The sequence below is a fragment of the Crinia signifera genome, chromosome 9, assembly GCF_055691185.1.
Source record: "Crinia signifera chromosome 9, ASM5569118v1, whole genome shotgun sequence".
In the NCBI taxonomy this organism is placed as follows: Eukaryota; Metazoa; Chordata; class Amphibia; order Anura; family Myobatrachidae; genus Crinia; species Crinia signifera.
The window spans coordinates 405132-428147 of record NC_139225.1 but is presented as its reverse complement, the minus strand read 5'-3'; the positions used below and the strand labels follow the sequence as shown (position 1 = coordinate 428147).

The window sequence follows — 23016 nt, the reverse complement described above, 5'->3', positions numbered from 1 at the left end:
GTATATATATATATATATATATACATAGTGTGGTTACGGTTTACATGTTTGATTTAGTCGTTATGCAATAAAGGTGCCGTTGTACCTTGCGTGCTTACTGAGTAATCCAAGAACCGCCTGCCCCCAGGGCGCCGTGCACAGCTGTAATGCGGAGTTGAGCTCTTGGCAAATTCATTACACACATGAACCTGGGGTCTTTACACATGGCACCTGCACATAGTTCCTGGGGACACCTCTATTGCACATGCCCGACACAGAGAGGTGAGGGAGACCACAAACACCTTGCACCCATTATAGATATGCCACCAGTGGGTGCAGGGCTGTATTATCACAAAGCCCTGAACTCATCATGGAAAATGCTGTGATTTGCGGTCTGTACTGTATGTAAAGGACGGGGCTAAATGTCATAACTTTGCATCATTTAACCCCACCACCTCTATACAGAATCACAAATCACTGTGGTAGCGGGGAACTGTATCTATATTAATCTGTTAGTATTTGTATTGTAGGAAATAGAATACAAGGAAAGAGAAAATTTGTCTTGGTGTGATGCACCATCAGAAATTAATTCAAGCCAATAAAAATTAACTTTTAATTGATTTATTCTAAAAACGGCAAAATATAAAATAAACACAAAAATTGACAGACAAAGTGAGAAATAGTGCGTGTTTAAAAACATGTGCGATGGCCATCGTGGGAGCCGTGATACTCCACAAGTACCAAAAAATCAAAACCCAAAAATCAAAACACAAAACACTTAGGAGGTGTTTTGCCAAAACCAAAACCCATTAGAACCCAAAACCTCAAGGTAATCAGAACCCAAAACCCAAAACCCGAAAAAGTGGCCGGTGCACATCCCTAGAATGCACGCTTATGGAGCGTGGCAAAAATTTAGGAAGTGGCTTCATGGGGAAGGGGCGTGGCCATATAATAGTACCAATAACACTGTTAAGACCATAAAACATTATGCAGCACACCGTAATGCCCATTACACATTATACCACACACACAGTAATGCCCATTAAACATTATGCCATACATCATGATGCCCATGACACAATGGTGGAAATTTACTAAGAATACGAATACAAAATATCGTATTCGTATTCTTAAAATGAATGCATACGGCTGTTTCAGACGTATGCAAATTCGTGTTCCAGAGAGTAATTTACAAATCAGTTAAATACGACTGCTTTGTAAACCCCCGATGGCGTATTGATTCGTATTAGCGGCCATATATACGGCCGCTAATAACAATTCGTATAGGCAGTCTGACTGATCCATGCAGGCTGCAGTGTGTAAAAAAATATAGAAATATAAATAAAAGAATAAAAAAATGGCGTGGGGTCCCCGTCCCCCCACCCACGGCCTTAACCAGCACCAGGCTGAAAGAGCCGGGGCTGGTAATAAAAAAAATCAGGAAACCAACCAGATAGGGGCTTCGCTGAATTTTTAAAACCAGCCCCAGGCTCCAGGGCCAAAGAAGGGGTCCTTCCCCCTCCAGAACTTGCCCAGGAACAGAAACTGCCCATACTGAAGCCTGGTGCTGTCCCCGGTACCCCTGGGCTGTGGGTACTGGACTGATCCCAATAGAATAAACTATTGGGTTTTGCTGTGGAACTTTGAGTCCCTGCAAGCCTGGATCGCATACTGGGACTTGGAGAACCACAAGTCCCAGCATGCGGCCCATTAATGGGCTTGCTGTGACTTTTAGTTCCACAGCAAAACCAATAGTAAAATAAAATCACACTGACACATAAGTAAAATAAAACTTGGGACTTGTGTAGTTTCACGGCGCCAGTATGGCGCCATGCGTCTGAGTCCCCTTGCAGGGCTCGCTTCGCTCGCCCATGCTGCGGGCTCGGTGGCTCGCTACACTCGCCACGCTATTTAAAATCAACTCCATGCCAACATGGATAGTGGAGGTATGAACTATCCATGTTCGCCATGCTGGCGCCGTGAAACTACACAAGTACCTAAAAGTTTAATACATACATAGCCCATACATACTGATACTAAAGCTGTGTACACAAGGGGGAGATATATTGCTCAGTGTCTGTTCAGGAGACTCTGCCGGGGGAAGAGGCAGGGAAACAGCTGATCGCAGGAGCAAGTTCCTGCGACCAGTGAACATCAGGGGCTGCACACGGGAGCGCGCACCTGGCGATTTAGCGCCAACAGCACAAACAAATCACTGGCAATATGGTCGCTCAGCGACCATATTGCCAGCGATATGTGCTGAAATCCCCCCGTGTGTACACAGCATTACTGTTAGAAACCATGATTAATGGTTCAGTTCTGTTTTGTGTTCTGTTTATTTTGTGTTTGGCATTTGACTCCAGTGGCCTCCAGTGGTAGGTCTGTGCCATTACAGCTCTATATTTTGTGATCTTAATCAATTCACAAGTCGGTAGGTAATGAGCTCGTTATTACAGCTTGGGAGCTTTCTGGATCTCTCTCAGCTGATTAATCACTTGAGCCCTTCATAGGGGATTCTCTCTCTCCAAATTTTTCGGCTCCTGATTGGCTGCTAGGTGGCCAATAGAATCATTCGGAGGAGAGGCGCTGAAGATGAACCTTCAGCGTCTCTCCTATTAGTTCGCGACAGGGTACCGGGACACTTGCTTTTTTTTATTTCTGAAGACCCGGACTACTTCAGGAAAGAAGAGGACAGATCTTCGCCGGAGGAGACTTGTAAGTATAATTTGCTTCCACAGTTCCCCTATGGATTTCTTCGGACCTCGGACCAGGACGCTGACACCGGACCAGGACCAGGATACCGGACCAGGACCGAGGGCTACCTATGGGCTCAAGATAGGTAAGTATCAGTATGTATGGGCTATGTATGTATTTTATTTTACTTATGTGTCAGTGGGATTTTATTTAACTATTGGTTTTGCTGTGGAACTAAAAGTCACAGCAAGCCCGTTAATGGGCCGCATGCTGGGACTTGTGGTTCTCCAAGTCCCAGTATGCGATCCAGGCTTGCAGGGACTCATAATTCCACAGCAAAACCCAATGGTTTTATACAATTTTTTACACTGGAATCAGCCCGGTAACCACAGCCCAGGGGTACCGGGGACAGCACGAGGCTTCAGCCTGGGCAGGAAAGTTCTGGAGGGGGGGGACCCCTTCATTGGGGGGGTCCCATCTTCCCCAGGACCCCTGCCCAGGCTGACTGGTCAGTAGGCAGTGGCGTAGCTATAGCTCCGCAGACCCCGCGGTGGCGGGGAGGCGCAGAGACCATGTGGGCGCCGGGGGTCTGTGGGGCTATAGTTACCGCACTTACCCGCTGCTGCCCTGCTGTTACGGTCCCGTCTCTCCCGGTGCCGGCTCCTGCAGCTATAATGAAAACGGACACAGTTTTCTGTCTGCAGTATGGGGCAGAAATTTTCTATGAGTCCGTTTTCATTATAGCAGCAGGAGCCGGCGAAATTTAGGTAGTTACGCCACTGTCAGTAGGGTTAATGCTTTGGCCACCTTATATAATAAGTGTCCCCTGGCTGTGACATTACCCTGCTGGCTGGTTGGGCCTGGGGCTGGTTCTTAAAATACGGGGGACCCCTAGTCATTTTGTCCTCCGTATTTTGGGAACCAGTCCGGCCCTGGAGCCTGGTTTTAAAAATTCAGCGAAGCCCCTATTTGGCCGGTTTCCTGATTTTTTAATACCAGCCCCGGCTCTTTCAGCCTGGTGCTGGTTACGGCCTTATTTATTTTTCTATTTTTTTCTTAAACCTGTAGCCTGCACGGATCTGACTGATCCATGCAGGCTAAAGCCAAATAAGACAGGAAAATTAAGTGTATTTTCCTGGTGTATTTGGCCGGCAATTAGCAGCAGTTTTATGCTAATTACCGACTCACGCCCCCAAACCCGGAAACCGGTTACCAGAGGCCAGTGCTGCATGGCACAGTGATATGCTGTTATGTCACTGACCGCCTTGTACTCATGCGCTAATGTGTTAATTACTAGTAACACCTATACTGTATGCTTGTGAGTGCTTTTAAGCTTTTGAGGTAAACCTTGCGTTTTACTAAACTTATTACACTATTGCGTGCCTCCCATCTCTTGTTGCTTATATATATATATATATATATATATACCAACAGTAGTAGCGCTGCTTATACATAACGTCAACACCAGTTGCTGACAGTAGTAGCGCTGCTTATACATAACGCCCACAACAGCTGCCGACAGTATTAGTGCTGCCTATACATAACATCAAAACCAGATGCTAACAGTAGTAGAGTTCCCTAAACATAATGTCAACATCAGTTGCCGACAGTAGTAGCGCTGCCTGTACATAACGCCCACACCAGTTTCCAAAAGTAGTAGCGCTGCCTATATGTAATGCCCTCACCAGTTGCCAACAGTAGTACACTCTCACTTTACTCACCTAGTTCAGGTTGGTGGCAACTCATTCTCTTCTGGGTACATTTTTCATCAGTCTGTAGCCCTGCCCCCTTTTGGTCCATGGACCGTGCCACTGACAGGGGGTTAGGAGCCAAGAGATGCAGTGTGAGGTGCAGCAGCAGCCAGCAGCCACACAGAAGGCTGCAGGGGATGTAGAGCAGGGAGAGTGCCTCTACTGCCAGGAGCCTCCCTGCTCTGCATCCTCTGCTGAGCAGGTAGCACCGGCCCTGTGTCCAGGCATGGTTCATAGCAGCATAAGTACATGTGTTGCTCAATCACCATCATGGCTGTACATAACCCCACCATTTTTTGCTATGAATGGTTACATTATTTATACATTATTGACACTACACACACTTCTGATTGGTTACTTGCTACACATTACAACACATAAGTATTCTATTTTGACACATTATTGGATAAGTTCCAAAATGTCATCTTCTACATTTTTGTAAATGTCTCAATTTCCATATCACTTACCACAGGACACTGGGAGAGTCACAGACTTGGTATTTTGGATTTGTATGTATGTTATGCTACTAAAGTTGTTATTATAATCCTTCAAAGCTTTCATTATAAATTTATTGGGATTTCCAGGTAGTTCACTCGCAGGTATTGGAAATCCATTCAGAATAGACTTGCCCGAGGCCTGTAAAAGATGGATACAAATGTTTGCCTTAGACATACAGTATATCTCTCTATCTATCTCTATATATCAAATATTAACATTGCTCCTCGCCTCTGTTTTTCACCATCATATATGTAATCAAGAATGGACTAATACTTTGGGGTTAGGGCACTGAAGACAATGTGGCCCTGGTGGAGGGTGGTGGTGTGTGTGTGTGTGTGTGTGTGTGTGATGTGGGGGTGTTTACATTATATATCCCCTCATGGAATGGAATATCTTGATATGAATGGATTTACTACAACTCTCTGTTTTCTGTTTTGCAACCAAGATGTTATCCATTCAACCATCTTAGAATCCAATCCCAAGCTTTCAAGTTTATTTAACAGTCTGCGATGTGGGACAGTATCAAAAGCCTTACTAAAGTATAGATAAGCTACATCTACAGACCACCTTCATCTATTACTTTAGTCACCCAGTCAATAAAATAAATATGATTTGTTTGACATGATCTTCCCCAGTAAACCCATGCTGTTTAGGATCCTGTAAGTTGTTGTTTTTAAGATATTCTACAACTCTTTGTTTTAAGAGTATTTCCATCAATTTCCCTACTACTGATGTAAATCTCACTGGTCGATAGTTGCTTACCTCTTCTTTGCTCCCACTTTTGTGCAGTGGGACTACATTTGCTATTTTCCAGTCATCTGGGATTACTCCAGTAGCTAGTGATTGGTTGAATAATTCTGTTAATGGTTTTACCAGCTCCCCTTTAAGCTCTTTTAGTATGCTTGGATGTATCCCATCTGGCCCATTTGATTTATCCACTTTGAGGGGCAGATTTATTAAGCTCGGTGAGTGACAAAGTGTCTGGTTTTTATCACTAACCAATGAGCTCCTAACTGTGAAGTTACAGGCTTGGTTTGAAAAATGACAGGTAGGAGCTGATTGGCCGGTGATAAAAACCAGACACTTTATCACTTCACCGAGCTTAATAAATCTACCCCTAAGTTTTGAGAGTTCTGTTAGGACTTTCTCCTCTGTAAATGTACTTAACTGTGGCCCCTACCCCACTCTTTCAGCAGTGAATACTGAGCAGAAATAATTATTAATATGATCTGCTATTACATTGTCCCCATTATTACTATTACATTGTCATTATTCCACTTTCTGTTTATCTCCTTTCACTTATATACCTAAAAAAAAGTTTTCCCCCTTTACCTACTGACTGGGCCATTTTCACCTCAGCTTTTGCATATCTGATTACCTTCTTAGCCTCCTTCTGTCGGTACTTATGTAATATCTGGGCTCCCGTTTTTCTTATGAGACCGCGTCCGCTCGCCACGCTTCGGGCACGGTGGCTCACTGCGCTCGCCACACTATATAAAATCAACTCCATGCGTAGTTGGATAGTAGGGGTATGAAAAAATGGGGTGCATTTAACATGGGAGCCCAGATAATACATACGTACCCTTCTGTCTAACACGATACACCTCTTAGTCTTCATTATTCTGCAACTTTTTTGCTTTCACAATGCTTGCTAATTCTTTTGCAAACCACACTGACTTCCTTTTCCTTGTGTTTTTCCTAACTCTTTCGACACAAAGTTCTGTTGCTTTTAGTATTGCACCTTTTAATTTTTCCCACTTCTCCTTCCAAGTTCCTCCAATCTGCCAAAGAATTGCTTACAGAGTTTCCCAGCTATAAAAAAAATCAGCCTTCCTAAAATCTGACACCTTTGTTTTTGTGTGCGAGTCGGTCTCTGTCTTTATTTTGAACCATACTGCTTGATGGTCACTGGAACCCAGGTTTTCACTCACATTTACGTCAGATCTTCTATCACCATTTGTAAGTATTAAGTCTAATATTACGTCCTTATGAGTGGGCTCCCTCACCCATTGCTGGAGGGATGCTCCTTGCAAGGAATTCAGCATGTCCCTACTTCTAGTGGAACTTGCAACAGACACCTCCAAGTTTACATCAGGTAGATTAAAGTCTCCCATGATTATCACCTCTCCTTTTAATGCCATTTTATTGATGTCCTGCAATAGGCTCTTGCAGGGCCGGATTAAAAATGGGCCCACTCACCAAATAGACCCATTTTGTAGCTGAGAGCCGGGGCTTTCCAACGATCCCAGCCCCGCGTCACTAGCCCCCCGGGAACCGGAGATACCGCCAGGCAAACCTGGAACGTTTTCCCCATAGGATAACATGGGACCCTCCACAATTCTCCACCCGGTTCCAACGGCTGCCACTTCCCCCTCCGGCATCACAGAAGCTCAAAGTTGATCTCAGTCGTACCCAAATCACTGGGCCTTCAATCTGGTTCATATGGGTTCATTGGCTCTAGAGATATTGCGGATAAACCAATTTTTTTCATTTCTGAAATGTAATTTCATGGCTGTTCATGTTGTTTGGGGACATATTTCTCTGGAACCAAATGACCCAGTTTCACAGGACCAAAATCATTCGAAGCCTACATGTAAATAGGTCAGTTGGTTCCGAAGATATAGCTGGTTGTTTAAAGGGGGGCGGGGGTGGTTTTCTCTCCCCCTCACACCAGAAAATGCAGGGACTAGGCTGGTGTAAAAGGGGCCAGTCCGGGAATGTCCCTGCATTATCCTGGGACCATATTCCCGGGTAAGTCCCTACATTTTCTGGTGTGAAAGGGGTATTATTTCAAATAGCCAGGACATGCAGTGCTCTGAATACAGCCAGGCAGCCCCCTGCTCTCTGCCCAGCTGTCAATGGCTGTCATTTCTGCCCAGCGGCGGCTGTCCCCCAGTTATCGCGAGCATGTATTCCCCCTTGGCAATGAGCATGTAATCCCACATGGCAACAAGCATGGAACCCCTGGCAATGAGCATGGAACCCCTGGCAATGAACATGGAACCCCTGGCAATGAACATGTAGGTAAGCAACACTTATGTAGCATCATTTTTAATAGGCATTATGGTGTTTGGCATAACACGTAATGGAGATTATGGTGTGTGGCTTAACATGTAATAGGCATTATGGTGTAAATTTTTAATGCGTGCCTTTGGCGCGCAATGTCCCTGTTTATGAAGCATATTGTGCATTATTGCTCAATCTGTTTGGCATAACAGGAGTTTTGACTCAATCTGTGTGCCATAGTGTGAATTTTGGCTCAATCGGTGTGAATTTTGGCTCATTCCATGTGGCATAATGTGTAAGAGGCAAGTACAGTATAAGGGGGTTACTATTGTGTTGCATGATTTGTATAAGGGGTATATGTTGTGGTAAATTTAGGTGATCACATAAAAGGTGCTGAAATGTTGTCTACCAAGTTTCGGCTTTCAGTATTTTTTTATGACTGCAGTGCCGCCTCACCCCACAAGTATCTTAGGACATTGGGATCCTGCGGGTGCACCTTTGGAGGGCACCCGCCAATATATCTCCCTGCATTTTTCTTATTCCAGCCCCCTGCATTTTCCAGGCATATATATAATTAGCTGAAAGTATTTACACAAATAAAGACACACCCATGAGCAGACCACCCAAACAGAACACTGGCCACGCCACCCACATTATTAGGTGCTGGCCACAACCCCTATTATTGCGCATAATAGGCCCTTGATCATTTTTAGCTCCAGGCCCATTTACACCATAATTTGGCTCTGACCAGCCACAGCTAACATGAAGTATAGCTAATTAGTAACAGACTTACTATATAATAATAGGAGGACATATACAAAATGGTCCATTAGGAATATTCTTTTAAAACCCTATTTTCTTACTTTTGCACTTTCCTTTCTTTTAATATTTCACCATTTGAGTTTATAATATTGAACAATTTGAATACATACCAATAAAGTGTGACTTTTATATTGTAACGGATCCCAGTGCACAACATAAATCTACTTTTTTTTTTCTAATTTTTGCTACAAATTGGATTTTAGGTTTAACTGGATTTGCATTGGGTGTGCTTAAAAAAAAACTTGCACCCAACTCAAAAATCTTGCTTCACACCTACATTGCACAAGCCACACCCTCAACCACTCCAATTTTTGCATTGCAAAGCTTGGCCAATTGCATGTGTCTGCCCCCCAGGCTGTAAGTTGGCAGCCAGCCCCTGGACCGACTATACAGGTATTCTAATGAAAAAGACAGAAAGACATAGGGACACCATTTACATGCCTGGTTATTGTTAGGACAGAAACGATTTCATTTCTATGAACTACAGAAAATGTACATAAAGAATTAGCTAGATCACAGGTTCTCAAAGTCGGTCCTCAGGACCCCACACAGTACATGTCTTGCAGGTCTCCTCACAGAAACAAGTGAAAAAATTAACTCCACCTGTGATCTTTCAAAATGTGTTAGTCAGTAAAGAGTGCGCTTGTTGAGTGCCCTGTGTGGGGTCTTGAGGACCGAGTTTGAGAACCACTGAGCTAGACTGATGGACCAGAGGCTCTGTATCGCCAAGCAATCTAAACATTATCTTACCACAATTGAAACATCTTGATCAGAGTGGATGTTCCACACGTAGGCTGGCTGACTGTACAGCATCAGTATGGGTGTTTTGTCACATTGACTGTCGGGGGAAGTAGCTGTTAGGTTTATACTGACTTCACTAGAGGACACAGAAAAACAAAAGTGCATATTTCAGTCCATGGTCATGTACGTAGAGAATCATTATAGGATACATTCATGAAGCAGGAGGGACAGCAGAACCCCATAAGAATCAATTGTCATTTTTATGCTTTTTTGGTGATGTATCAAAAAATTTAGCAGTAAAGAAAACAGAGGTTTTACTGCAGCACTTTAGGATCCCCATATGTTTTAAAGGGCCCGGTTCAGACCTGCACGCTCGGCAGCGAATTTGCAGCCCGAGGTGATTGACACCCTGCGACCGTTTGGGGATGGTAACACCAGAAAATATAGGGGTTCTCCGGCCATTGGGAGGGAGGGCTGCTGACGTCATTAGTGGCCTCCTCCCCGGAGCCTTCGCAGCACTGAATAAGTCTACACTTACTCTGCGCGTGCGAACAGGGGGATCCATTCCATGGTGAGAGATCAGCAATGGATTTACCCCGTGCACATGGGCAGGATTTCATTCATGCAGGGCGTTGTGGGGCGGCGGTAACCTGTAATTGTGCTGCTGGGAGTCTTTGCATTTTAATAACATCACCAGCAGGTCTTATTGGTAATTGTATTGGCAGAAGCCCCCACCCACATGAATCCAATTCTACCACAGTTGTATCTGTATCTGCTTATGGACAAATATGAGCAATAGATTCCTGGCGTGTAATGCGGGAACAACTACGGCTCACTGGCGTTCAACTCTGCATCCGCCCTACCATGTATAAGAGTAGCTGGAATACAGCTGATACCTTTGCTGGGGGTCACTGGAAGCCACATGTACAATGTAGATATTCCTAGTAGCGGTTGAGTTTTCGATTTGTATCTTACAGCTCATCACAACCCCAGGATGTTCTGCTTCTAGAATGCTGGAGGCATTGAACTGATTGTGCAGCTCACACGTCTCTGTGCCAGTGTTACCTGTGAAGGGCAAAAATCTCCATGAGAAAAGCATCTGTATACAATGGAGGCATCTATCCTGAGATAAACTGATATACATGAGAATATGGGCCGGGATGTAGTGAGGATTTTATTGGCTGGGAAAGAGTCATTGGAAGTCGGACATTATAATGATTTTATTTCGGAACTCTGCAAATGTAATAATGTTCGTCTCTGAATGCAAATCGGATCCAACTTCTCACAGAATTTTTAGATTTGAAATCGTTGGACTTTTTCAGACCAACTGGAATGCATTGTATGTTATAGCAGTTGCAGCCTAAGAAGTAATGGGAGCCGAGTTAGACAGTCTCACACAAAACAGCTCTATGAAATTGTACATAAATAGAGGGTTTTTTTTGGGGTGGGGGGAGGGGTATGCAAATAGAATGCACAAGCAGTTTCTGCTTATTAAAATTATATGTGGCAAGCTATGGTCTGCTCCCTTATATCAACCACTGTAGTCCTACCATTACCTCTATCACATTCCTACAACCCCAGGTCCTGCAGTTTGGTCTACCACATGCATGCTGAGCTCTGCCATTGAGGAACCTGTTGATACTACATGAAACTGTTTGATTAAATTCCTTCCGGAGTCCCCCCCCCCCTTTCTTTAAAAGGGTCCCATTTGGAAATGTATTACTTTTTAGATGCGGTTACGCATCAAGATTAAGACTTACAAAGGTTTTTACACCCCTTCCATATTGGGTCAGAAAACTTCTGACATCTGGAGTTAAAACACCTGCATTCAAGGTTAAGTTGCCTACGGAAAGTTACCCCTGAGGAAGTCGTTTATCGACGAAACGCGTTGGGTTTTTCCTTGCATTGACCGAACTGAACTAATGTCTCTACACAGATGAAAAAGTGTTTTATTGCCTTTTAAAAATGTTATTAATTTGTTGTACTGTAATTTTGCTGTTGTTTTTGGACATTTGGTGGTGGACACTTCCAATTAGGGGCGCACTCTGTTTCTTGATATATATATAAATATATATATATATATATATATATATATATATATATATATATATACATCGTGTCCATTTGTATGTCTGAAACACTTCCATCTGTTTAGGACATCTTTTTCTTTCTCACATATGCACAAACACAGAGGCTAGCTTTCGAAGCATTTGCTTTGAGCAGGCTTACTAGTTCTATAGATCTTCTGTGCTGTTAAATATCAGCTTGCACATAACTGGAAAAAAACGGAATCAGTGGTGGAACTTGTGAGTGGTAAGCCAGATGTAAAAATATGATTTGGGCCCCACTTCTCCACCCCAAGTTTACAATAGGCAACACACGGTGGGTAACAGGGAGAGGCAGTGGGTGACATGGAGAGGCAAAGTGTGACAGGAAAAACAGTAGGATGCCCCGGTGCACGGCTCCTGCTGCACCAATGGCAGTTCTGCATCTGGCCAGAACTCCAACTCGTTCAGAACTCTTGATCCGCTCCCACTCACTTATCTACCCACCCCCTTCCCATTTTCCCCTTCCTTCTTCCCAGTATCCTCTCATACTCTTACACTTTCTTACAGTTTATTATAATGCATGGAATGATATCTATAGCAATCTATATGGTATGTGTGAACCAGTATAAATAGTCTATTATTGCTTCTTCTTTCTGCATCTTTGTTTTATTTCATTCTCTTATTACATTTGACTCCACTTTCTGCCTTTTCAATCTCTCCAAAGGTTGACTGGTTTTGTTTTTTTAACCATTTTATATCTGTTGACAATGCAATTTTTTTCTGTTTGCCATGCATTTCTAATAAACTATAAAAATAAGATATGTGGCATGCCTATATTCTGTGTGTAATGCATCTGTATCTGTATGCAAAATGTTATGCTTCAGTGTTTTCCTGCCAAACACTGCAACATAATTTGCTATGCCGACACAGCCACAATTACACACAGAATATAGGCATGCCGAATATCATTTTAATCAGCAGAATCTGCCTCCGATTGTGAATTGGATACATCTTGCATGGGGGGGGGGGGGGGGGTATGTGCAAAATGAATTGTACATTACATGAGCTATTTTGAGAGATCAAAATATATTTTGACTGATTTTAGGGTTAGCGATCATTGTAATATTAGTTATTTTCTGAATGTGCTGGAATTGATTTTCAACGTTGCCCAATACAACTTACCCCCCAAAAAACCAGCTCTAATTATGTGCCCGATTTAGTATTTGCAGCGGCCAGAGATCAGTTAAGTTACCGCCCTGCTCCAGTGAAATCCCACGGGTAGACAAAACCATGTGCACTGCAGGTGGGGCAGATGTAACATGTGCAAAGAGAGTTACATGTGGGTGTTTCTGTGCAGGGTAAATACTGGCTGCTTATTCATACACTGCAATTAAGATTTTAGTTTGAACACACCCCGCCCAAATCTAACTCTCTCTGCACATGTTACATCTGTCCCACCTGCGGTGTACATGGCTTTGACCATTAAAGAAGGACTTTGCTTTTGCAAACCAACCAGAATCACCCCCTTAATGTGCTCTCTGTGTGAATGGATGGGTACAGCTACACATCCGTTCTCCCCCGTGCGAATATGTAACAAGCTCACCATCAAATGATTCTACACTGGGCTCAAGTCATCGCAGGCGCCGCGTGTTGTTATGGCAACAGCCCATCTTCAATAGAACTCCCATCTTAGTAAATTTACCCCTATGAGTGTAATTTTAGACATTAGGGTCCCTCTATCGTAAATTCCCCGGTCCCCCCAAAGTAGGGTTACCACCTCATCCACATATTCATTACACAGGTTCTGTGGCTGGCTGACTTCATGGGCGAAATGTAATAGGGTGCGATTTTTGGACGAGTTCCAAACTCGCCAGAAATCGCACCTTTAAAAAATCGAGTTTTTTGCCGCGAATTCGCATATGTAATGAGATGCGAATTAGCGGCAAAAAAAGCAATTTGCCGCGATTTCGGGCGATTTTCAGTCATGAAAATGTGCGCATTTTCATATATGCGATTTTGGGTAAAAAAAAAAAAAACGGCGTGGGGTCCCCCCTCCTGAGCATAACCAGCCCCGGGCTCAAAGAGCCGGTCCTGGTTTCATAAAATCAAAGGAACAATCAAGTTGGGGCTCCCTGGATTTTATAAAACCAGCACCAGGCTCAAGGGCCGGTCCTGGTTCCCAAAATACGGGGGACAAAATGACTGGGGGTCCCCCGTATTTCAAGAACCAGCACCGGGCCCAACCAGCCAGCAGGGTAATGCCACAGCCGGTGGGAGACTTTTTATACAAGTCCCCCCGGCCAAAGCATTCAGCCCCCTGACTGGTCAGCATGGGCAGGGGCCCTGGGGGAGTGGGGACCCCCCCAAAGAAGGGGTCCCCCCCCTCCAGAACTTACCAGCCCATGCTGAAGCCCGGGGCTGTCCTCAATGCCCCTGGGCTGTGGGCATCGAGCTGATTAATGGTGTAAAAAAATAGATAAAATCCTATTGTGTATTGCTGTGGAACTATGAGTCCCAGCAAGCCTGCACCACATGCAGGGACTTGGAGAACCACAAGTCCCAGCATGTGGGGCAATAAAGGGCCCGCTGGGACTAGTAGTCCCACAGTACTACAAATAGTTAAATAAAAACACACACACACACACAGACAGTACAACTTTAATACACACCAAGCCCATTCATCCATACTCACCTATGTTGACACGAAGCTTCGGTCCCCTTGTCCAGTAGAATCCAGAGGGGAGGCTGTGGAGAGAAATCATACTCACCACAGACGTCTTCAGCGCTTCCCCGGGTGCCCAGCAGCATTTTCCCCACGATCACCGTCCTCCGGTGTTCTGTTTACATCTGGGGCTCCGCCCCCAGACCGGGACTTAGCCCCGCCTACCAGCCAATGATGGTCCGGGAAAACCCCCATGCTGGACCATCATTGGCTGGTAGGCGGGGCTAAGTCCCGGTCTGGGGGACTCAGTGCTACAGAGGCTGAGAGCGCGTTTGGCTGAGCTATGCGTCTCCATGGAGACGCATAGCTCAGCCAATCAGGACTGAGCTATGCGTCTCCATGGAGACGTATCGGCCAATCACGCTCTCAGCCTTTGTAGCGCTGGAACAGCGCTACAGAAGCTGTTAGAGGCAACGGAGAAAGCCGGTTCTCCCCGCTGACTGTCAGTGCGGGGGGAGCCGGCTGTGAAGCAGCCAGACCAGCGCTGGATCCAGGAATGGTAAGTAACGCTGGTGTAAAAGTGAGGTGTGTGTGTGTAATAAACTTTTACTTCTCTGTGTGTGTGTTTTTTATAAACATTCTTTTTACAGGTGGAGTAAAAGTCCCAGCGGGCCCATTAATGCCCCGCATGCTGGGACTTGTGGTTCTCCAAGTCCCAGCATGCGGGGGAGGTCTGCTGGCACTTGTAGTTCTCCGGTATAAAGCAATGTAACGTATGATCGATTTAACCCTATCAGGCCGGCGTCCACTGGCCACGGACGCCGGTGACAGCCCCGGGCTTCAGCCCTGGACGGGTGAAGCCTGGGGGGGGGGGGGGGAACCCTTTATTAGGGGGGTCCCCACTCCTCCAGGTACCCCGTCCAAGGCTGACCAGCCACGGTGCTCATGTTTTGGCAGGGGGGCCTTGTATAAAAAGTGTCCCCCGGCTGTGGCATGACACCGCGGGCTGTTGGAGCCCGGTGCTGGTTTCAAAATACGGGGGACCCCCAGATCTTTTGTCCCCCGTATTTTTGGAACCAGGACCGGTCCAAGAGTCCGGGGCTGGTTTCAGAAATACGGGGGACCCCTATGCTTTTTGTCCCCCCGTATTTTGGGAACCAGGTCCGGCTCAATGAGCCCGGTGCTGGTTATGCTTAGGAGGGGGGACCCCACGCCGTTTTTTTTTTATAAAAACACTTTTACACATTTTTATTAACAGGACCATGCACAGATCTCAATGATCTGTGCATGGTTCTGTCAAATTCGCCTGTCAGAACCTGGTCTATTTTTTTTGCGATTTTTGGTAACATTTACCAAAAATCGCACCCTATTACATTTGCGAGTTGTATACTTTATAATGGGAAAACATCTGGATGCGATTTGAAATGTGACTAAAAATCGCCACTTTCAAAAGTGCGATTTCGCGGTAAAAAGTGTGATTTTTTACCGCGATTTTCAACCTATTAAATGTGCGATTTTCGGAAAATGTGCGATTTCGGCCGTTTTTGACCAAAAATCGCACATGTCTAAAAATCGCACCCTATTACATTTCGCCCCAAGACTCCATTTCACCTGGTTTTAAACGGCCACAGAACCTGTGTAATTAATATGTGTCCGGAATTAAAGGGATGAGGTGTAACCCTACCCCAAAGCCCTAATCCACCTCTGATGCCACAATAACAAGATTACACTAACACAAGAACTATAACCTCCTATAACCAGTAGAAGACAACAGAAAAAGCATTGCTGTACCTTTCAAATATCTTAATATGATTGGATGATCTTTACAATATATTTAATAATTCATAAAACATATATAGCATATTAAAACAAAAAATTACTCGAAATTTACTAGGTACTTATGTATTATCTGGGCGCCTGATTTTTTCATCACATGCCACTACTTAAGGCATGCGATGCAATGCGATTTTTAATTGTATAGTCATCCATGTGTGATTTCATACCCCCACTATCCAACTACGCATGGAGCTGATGTTATATAGTGTGGCGAGCGCATTGCATGAATTGTATGCCACTATATTGCATGCGTTGCGATGCAAGATAATTAAAAAAAAGGGCACCCAGATATTACACAAGTACCATTTACTAATAGCCAGTATTTCACTTCCACACTGTAAAGGTACAGCGCTGCTTCTTCATGTACCTACTTTACAGGAGTAACTAACCTGTTTTTTAGCAGCTGCGAGGAGATCACCCATCTCAAGCGCCCCTATAGTCCCAACCTTCCCTTTCTCCTATAACCAGTACCTCTGTCACTCACCCGTCTCCATTTTCAGCTGAACTTTAGTTGGACCTTGCAGTTCAGCAAAGAAGGTGACATCAGCGTATTTGTCTTTTGCCCATCGTAATAGTTCCTCACTACTATCAACTGATTCAACGTCTTCTGACATAATCCAGTTTTTTGGCAAACTGTGCTGCACTGTAGGCTTGATATGCTGACATAAACACACAAATCAATGTAATGATATGGGAATCAACACAGAAGTATTAGTCCATCAGTACAACAGTGTATATAGCAGAAACACAATGTCATGCCCGTAGTTTTCCTTGCTTAGTGCCCTCTTAGGGAGTAGCATGCCCTTTATACAGAATGCAGAGAAAGGCGGCACTCCGAGGCTGTCTTATGTACTGTAGTTCCGGTTGATAGATCTACAGTGTATAGATAGACAGTGAATAGGTCGACACCAAAAGGTTGACATGAAAAGTTAGACACATGAGTTTTTCAAAATTATTGTTGGACTTTTTCATACTTCACCATCCACGTGGATGGGAATGGTAAAGTGTCAGCAGAGTGAGGCACCAGGCCTGCGCTTGGCCAGCAAAGCAAGCCATGGGAAGGTACGTGTTACACTAATTGGGGGTCCATGTCGACAGGTTTCTGCATTGACACAAATATTTAAATCTCATGTTGGCCTTTTCATGTTTGTACCTTTTTCATGTCACCCTTTTGACCATGATGACTTATTGCATGTTGACCTTTTAGTGTCGACCTACTTACAGTCTGTGTAGACACTGTCTACCTAATAAGCCAAACCCTCCTTATGGTGAACAAATGGTGCTTTGTTTAGTTCAACATTTCATCAGCTCATGTGTATAAAGTTTTGCAAAAAGTTTTCAAGCATGTGTGGAAAAAAAACGCTGCAAAGTGACAATGCTTCATGTCACAGGTCATACGCCATGGCAAGATTAAGACACGGTTGTCATACTACATCAGCAAGGTCTCTCCCATGAAAAGATTTCAAAGCAGTCTGGGGGATCAAGATGTGCTGTTTTGAAGAAGCACAAAGAAATGGGCAATGTTGGGGACTGCCGACGCAGTGGTCGGCCAAGGAAACATACTGCATCACATGAAAGATACATCATGCTTACTTCAATTTGTAATTAAAGGGTGTCCAGCAGTGTCATCAGCTCAGAACTAGCAGAAACCAGTGGGACCTGCTATTTGGAGAAGTTGCCTTCATGGAAGAATTACAGCCAAAAAAGGCTTTATCATGAAAACAAGGCCAAGCAACTCAACTATGCATGGAAACATAAGAACTGGGGTGCAGAAAAATAGCAGCAGATGCTCTCGACTCAGGAGTTTTGAATTTGAAATATTTGTCTGTAACAGATGACAGTTTGTTCCCCGAAGGGCTGAAGAGTGGTAATGAGTGTCTGCAGGCAACAGTGAAGCATGGTGGTGGTTCCAATCAAGTTTGGAGCTGCATTTTACCAAATGGAGTTGGGACTTTGGTCTGGATTAATGGTGGCCTCAATGCTAAAAATACAGGCAGGTAGTTATCCATCATGCAATATCATCAGGGAGGCATCTGAGTGTCTTTAAATGCATTCTGCAGCACGACAACAAACCCAAACATACAGCCAAAACATTAAAAACTCTCTTCAGCATAAAGAAAAAAAGTTCTGGAAATGATAATATGGTCCCCACAGAGCTCTAATCTCAACATTATTGATTTTGTCTGGGATTACATGTAGAGACAGAAGGTTTTGAGAAAGCCTACATCCACAGATCTGTGGTTAGTTCTCCAAGATCTTTGGAACATCCTACCTGCTGAGTTACCTAGAAGAATCAATTCTGTTTTGAAGGCAAAGGGTGGTCACACCAAATATTAATTTGATTGAAATTTCTCTTTTGTTTATTAACTTTGCATTCCGTTAATTACTGAAAAATAAACCGTTATCACTTTTTTTTTTTAAACCATTCAGACTTGCTGATGCAGTATTAATACCTTGGGCCATGTCTTGCCATGGAGTATGGCCCATGATATAATGAAATTGTCTTCCAAAACCTCACCTTTATAGCAGAGTTAGGCTGTTCCTCACCCAGTTTTAAGCCACCTACAAATCTGTTTCTGTTTCAGTTAATGACAGTGTTTCAACCTACATACGAAAATTATGATAGTTTTCAATTGATTGGTATGATTGGTTAATCGTACTAGCTATAATCCTACAATATCCCTGATTTGTGACCTGTGCAAGTGTACTTAGAAGAAACAATGCTGTTTTGGAGACAAAAGGTAGTCACACCAAATATTGATTTGAATTAAATTTCTCTTCTGTTTACTCACTTTGCAATGAGATAATTGATAAAAAATAAACCACTAACACGTCGTCTTCTTCTTTTTTAAAGCATTCTTACTTTGCTGCATTTTTCCACAGTTGCCTAAAACCTTTGCACAGAACTATATAATATCATCATATGAAGAGAAACATTACAAGTGCCCCAAATATATTATCGTATGAAGAGAGCACATAATACATCACATCATAGTATAAGGGACAGACCCGGCAGGAAGCCTAAAGCACTATGAAGTATTATGTGACTCTAGAACTCCATCAAGGATTCCTTCTACATCTTCCACCTCACAGAAGGCCAGTTTATACAATTGACAGCTCCAATCCCAGGATTTTTGGTATTAGTTTGTGCACAAGCGGTTTTGTTTATTTATGCCGGATAGCGCTGAGCACCAATAGCACCCAGTTTAGACGCTGTCCGCCTGTGCACGGCATGACGTTAGAGAAGTCACCCTGCACAACCTCATACCAGCCCGCCCCTCAGTCTTGTCCACTCACTAAGGAGAGGAGGACTGCAGTGACAAATGGCCATGTGGCATATGCGCCAGTGTGAAACGCACATCGCATTTGTCAGTGGCATCTGTCTTGCCGGCTACAGCCAAAGAGGAGGACAAGGGGGGCTCATCACTGCTGGGAGTCAGCATTTAGGCCGGGGTTATTTGGGATTGGGACTGAGTGACTGAGGTACTGAATTGGTAGTAGGTAGGGCTGGGTATACTATGCTCGCCTCTGATTCCTTCCAGACTTATAAATAAATAATAAATAATCTAAGGTTTGAAATCAATGACCTGGGATTGGTTTCCCTAGGTATGGGCAAATTTGTTGTTGTTTACTGGACATCGGGTGGCATACGCAAATGCAGGGGGGTTTATGGTTGCCTAGAAACTTCTCCTGAAGAGACAGGAGCCTTACCATGAAGTGGGAGATTGTGAGATTTGAAAATGCAGTACTGGTTATATTATGCTTGTGTATATTTTTTTATTATGCTATATTTAACCTTTTCCTGACCACTGATTTAAATGTTTAAACAGCCTAAACTATAGACCATCTGTAGTGTTAAATATTAATACTGTATTCCATAGAGTATCCAGTGCCTGTTACCTCTCCCCCCAGACTCCTGTACTTACTCCAATGCACTGCAGAGTGGGAGATTTTGGATTTCATTTGGAAACCCACTCTAAAAATCCTGCGTTTGCCCCTGGGTTGCCCCAAAATTTACGAGATTTCCATCCCAGGATTGGAAATATAATGCCGGGCAGTGTCTGAGCACTCGCTCAGTCGCTGCCCGGTTTCTACCATCCTTGGCTGTGTGGCTCTGCACAGTGTGACATGGTGAAACGTCACGCTCCGCAGGCCATATCACCACACCCTTGCTCCCGGCCACACCGCTGAAACCCTGCTCCATTTTTAATCCCGAATCCCTGAATTATTATTACACCTAAATTACGTCCAAATAAGCCACACAATAGAACTATGATTTTAAAGAAAAAAGTACTAAATGATGAACTTATTCTATAATATTGAGCTGGGTCGGATTAAGGGGCCTGGAGCTGAAAAAGTTCAAAGGTCTATTAGGAGAAATGGAGGAGGTGTGGCCACTGCCATGTAGAACCCATACACTACACACCACAATGTCTCCCTGAATATATAAATGTACAAAAAGTGTGTAAGTAAAATAGAAATGCAATTGTAATCCTTAGAATTTATGGCAAACCATGTTGCCAGCTGGTGTCTGTCTGGTAATCATCATGCTGTCATGCTGATGGGACTATTTTTATGTGGCAGCCTGGTGCTACAGATCCATCCGCCCTATTGTTAAGCTGACCTTGATAGGGACTAATTGAAATTTTATAATATTGATACTTTAATTAACATTGAATAAATGTAATGATTTCTTGTAGCACTGTGACATCAGTAATATTGCCTACACAGACATGAGGACATTGCATTCCCAGGAAATTGAGTTTCCAGTAGTACACATAATATCTGGTGTGTGTATATCGAAGATCTGCACTTTTGTTACACATATACTTACATTATTCACATGCAAAGTGACTGGATAGCTGTTATCCTTGAGGACGAACGGTATATCGGAGTTGACAATAAGCACCGCACGCTTCTCTTGCAGTCTCTCTCTTAAGATCTCCAGATAAAACTTGGAAAAAAAACATATAGATTTTAATGATGGTACAGGATTACCCATTACTAAATGGGGAACATGCAGTGGTCATATTTTGGTGGGCTGAAGGAATCATTATACTAGTACTGGTTAGACTGTTGCTACCTACGTATTATCATATAGCGTACATCTGATATATTGGGCCTGATTCCTTATATCATCACTCTCGCTATTGGAACCGCAGGAGCGGTATATACGAATGCTAATACTAATGTCACTTGTGCACTCTGTGGCTGTGGTTCTGCATTAGAGAAAGCAGCCACATTCATTGGCATGGTGTGACACTGCCATAACATGCCTGTGACACTGACTTTTATGCAAACATTCCAGTCACCGTCAAGAAACCCAACTCTATTGCAAGTGACCCTGTGTACAACAGTGTTCTCCAGGTATACTCAGGGGCAATGGAGTAACTATGGAGGGTGCAAGGGGTGCAACTCCCATGGGGCCTTTGGGGGGCCCGAGGGCTAAGCAGGCATCCTCTGCATCCATTAGACCTTTTTTTTTTAAGGTAGTGCCTTGGCAACCGCAGTGCCGCCATCCCATCCCTCCTTTCTTCCACTGCCCCCACCACGGCGACCTGTATCTACTCCTCCCCCACTCCTCCCCATTGGTTTGGCCAATGAAGGGGGAGGAGCTGGTCTGGCTAAACCAGCCTCTGCTCTCCCCCCCTCCTTCTCTCTCTGATGCTGACCAGCCCGGGCGCAAAAAAGGAACACTGTGCTGGCGCTGGCTACATGGAAAGAGAGGCTGGCATCCTGAAATCAGCGACGCTGAAGGGATCTACTACTGATGTGGACTCCACTGAGGTCCTGGCTCCAATGTGGAGGTAACAAGCCAGATTATACTTGGGGGGGGGGGGGTTTCAACCTTTAATGGTCAAGTGGGGTGGGTGGATTAAGATCTCCCCCTCTCTCCTTTCTTTTTTTCCTCTGTCTTGCACTCTCTCTATATCCCCAGCCACCTCTCTCTCTCTCCTGTTTTCTTCCCTCCCCTATCCTGTCTCACCCTCCCTCTCTCTTTCTCACTCACTTCCCTTATCTCTCATTCTCCCCTCAACCCCTTGTCTTTTCCACCTCCCTCCTCATTCACCCTCCCCTTGTCTCATCTCTCTCATTTCTCTCTCTCTCTCCCCCTGCCCCACTCACTCTCCTCTTTCTTTCTCTCCACTTGTCTTTCCCCATTCACCTGTTTTCTCTCAACCCTCTTACTCCCCTTCCATCACTCTGCCCCTACTCTCTTTCTCCTCCCCAGCTATCTCTCTCCTCCCTTTCCCCTCTCTCTTTCTCTCCCCTATTCTGCCTCTCTACCTGGAATTGTCTCTCCCCGACTCTCTCCCTCCCTCCCTGACATTCTCTCTCACTCCTGCTCATACCCCTCCCTTCTCTCTTGCTCCTCTCCCTCTCTCTCTCTGCTCACATTTCTTCTCTTTTGCTGACCATAGCAACATTTTGCTATGGGGCCCAAAGAGTTCTAGTTACACCCCTAGTTTGGCAGGGCCAATGGTGACATCATAAAGACTGCTGGCTCAGTTTCGGCAGTGAGTAAAAAAAAGTATTTCCTGTGTCCCCACATATCCCTTGTAACACCCCCCCCCCCCCCCCCCATGGACATGTACCATGCCTGTGACTGATCTCTGATGGAATGATGTAGGGATGGCCATCCCTAGAATGATGCTCACTGGAATTATCCTGCTCTACCTCACAATATATAAATGAAATGCAGAGTTTGAGGGCCAACGTTGCTGTGAGAGATCCTCAAAATATCGGCCAAAATAGCCTGAGCCGCTCACAGCGACTGTTTTTTTGGATGCAATATTTAAACTTCAGTTGAATGACTTACGGTGTGTACACACAGGGCCGGCGCCACCACTAGGCAGCTCTAGGCATTTGCCTGGGGCGCACCGGCCCTGTGTACACACGGTGAGATTCCTGTGCTATTCAACCTAAGATTCCAGTGCTGAGCAATCTTTGCTATCTCTGTACTATTTACATACAATTC

The 23016-nt window shown here is 44.4% G+C and overlaps 1 protein-coding gene across 2 annotated transcripts in view; it reads right to left on the bottom strand.

Annotated features, from left to right (window-relative positions):
• Nucleotides 1–23016, bottom strand: part of ENG (endoglin) — a 109066-nt gene that overhangs the window by 27885 nt on the left and 58165 nt on the right. For both annotated transcript variants that reach the window (XM_083160832.1, XM_083160831.1), the window contains exons 3-7: nucleotides 20872–20991; nucleotides 16522–16696; nucleotides 10388–10556; nucleotides 9501–9627; nucleotides 4892–5060 (exon numbers count right to left, since the gene is read on the bottom strand). In XM_083160832.1, coding sequence (XP_083016958.1) covers nucleotides 4892–5060; nucleotides 9501–9627; nucleotides 10388–10556; nucleotides 16522–16696; nucleotides 20872–20991 — 760 coding nt within the window. The remainder of the gene's footprint in view (nucleotides 1–4891; nucleotides 5061–9500; nucleotides 9628–10387; nucleotides 10557–16521; nucleotides 16697–20871; nucleotides 20992–23016) is intronic.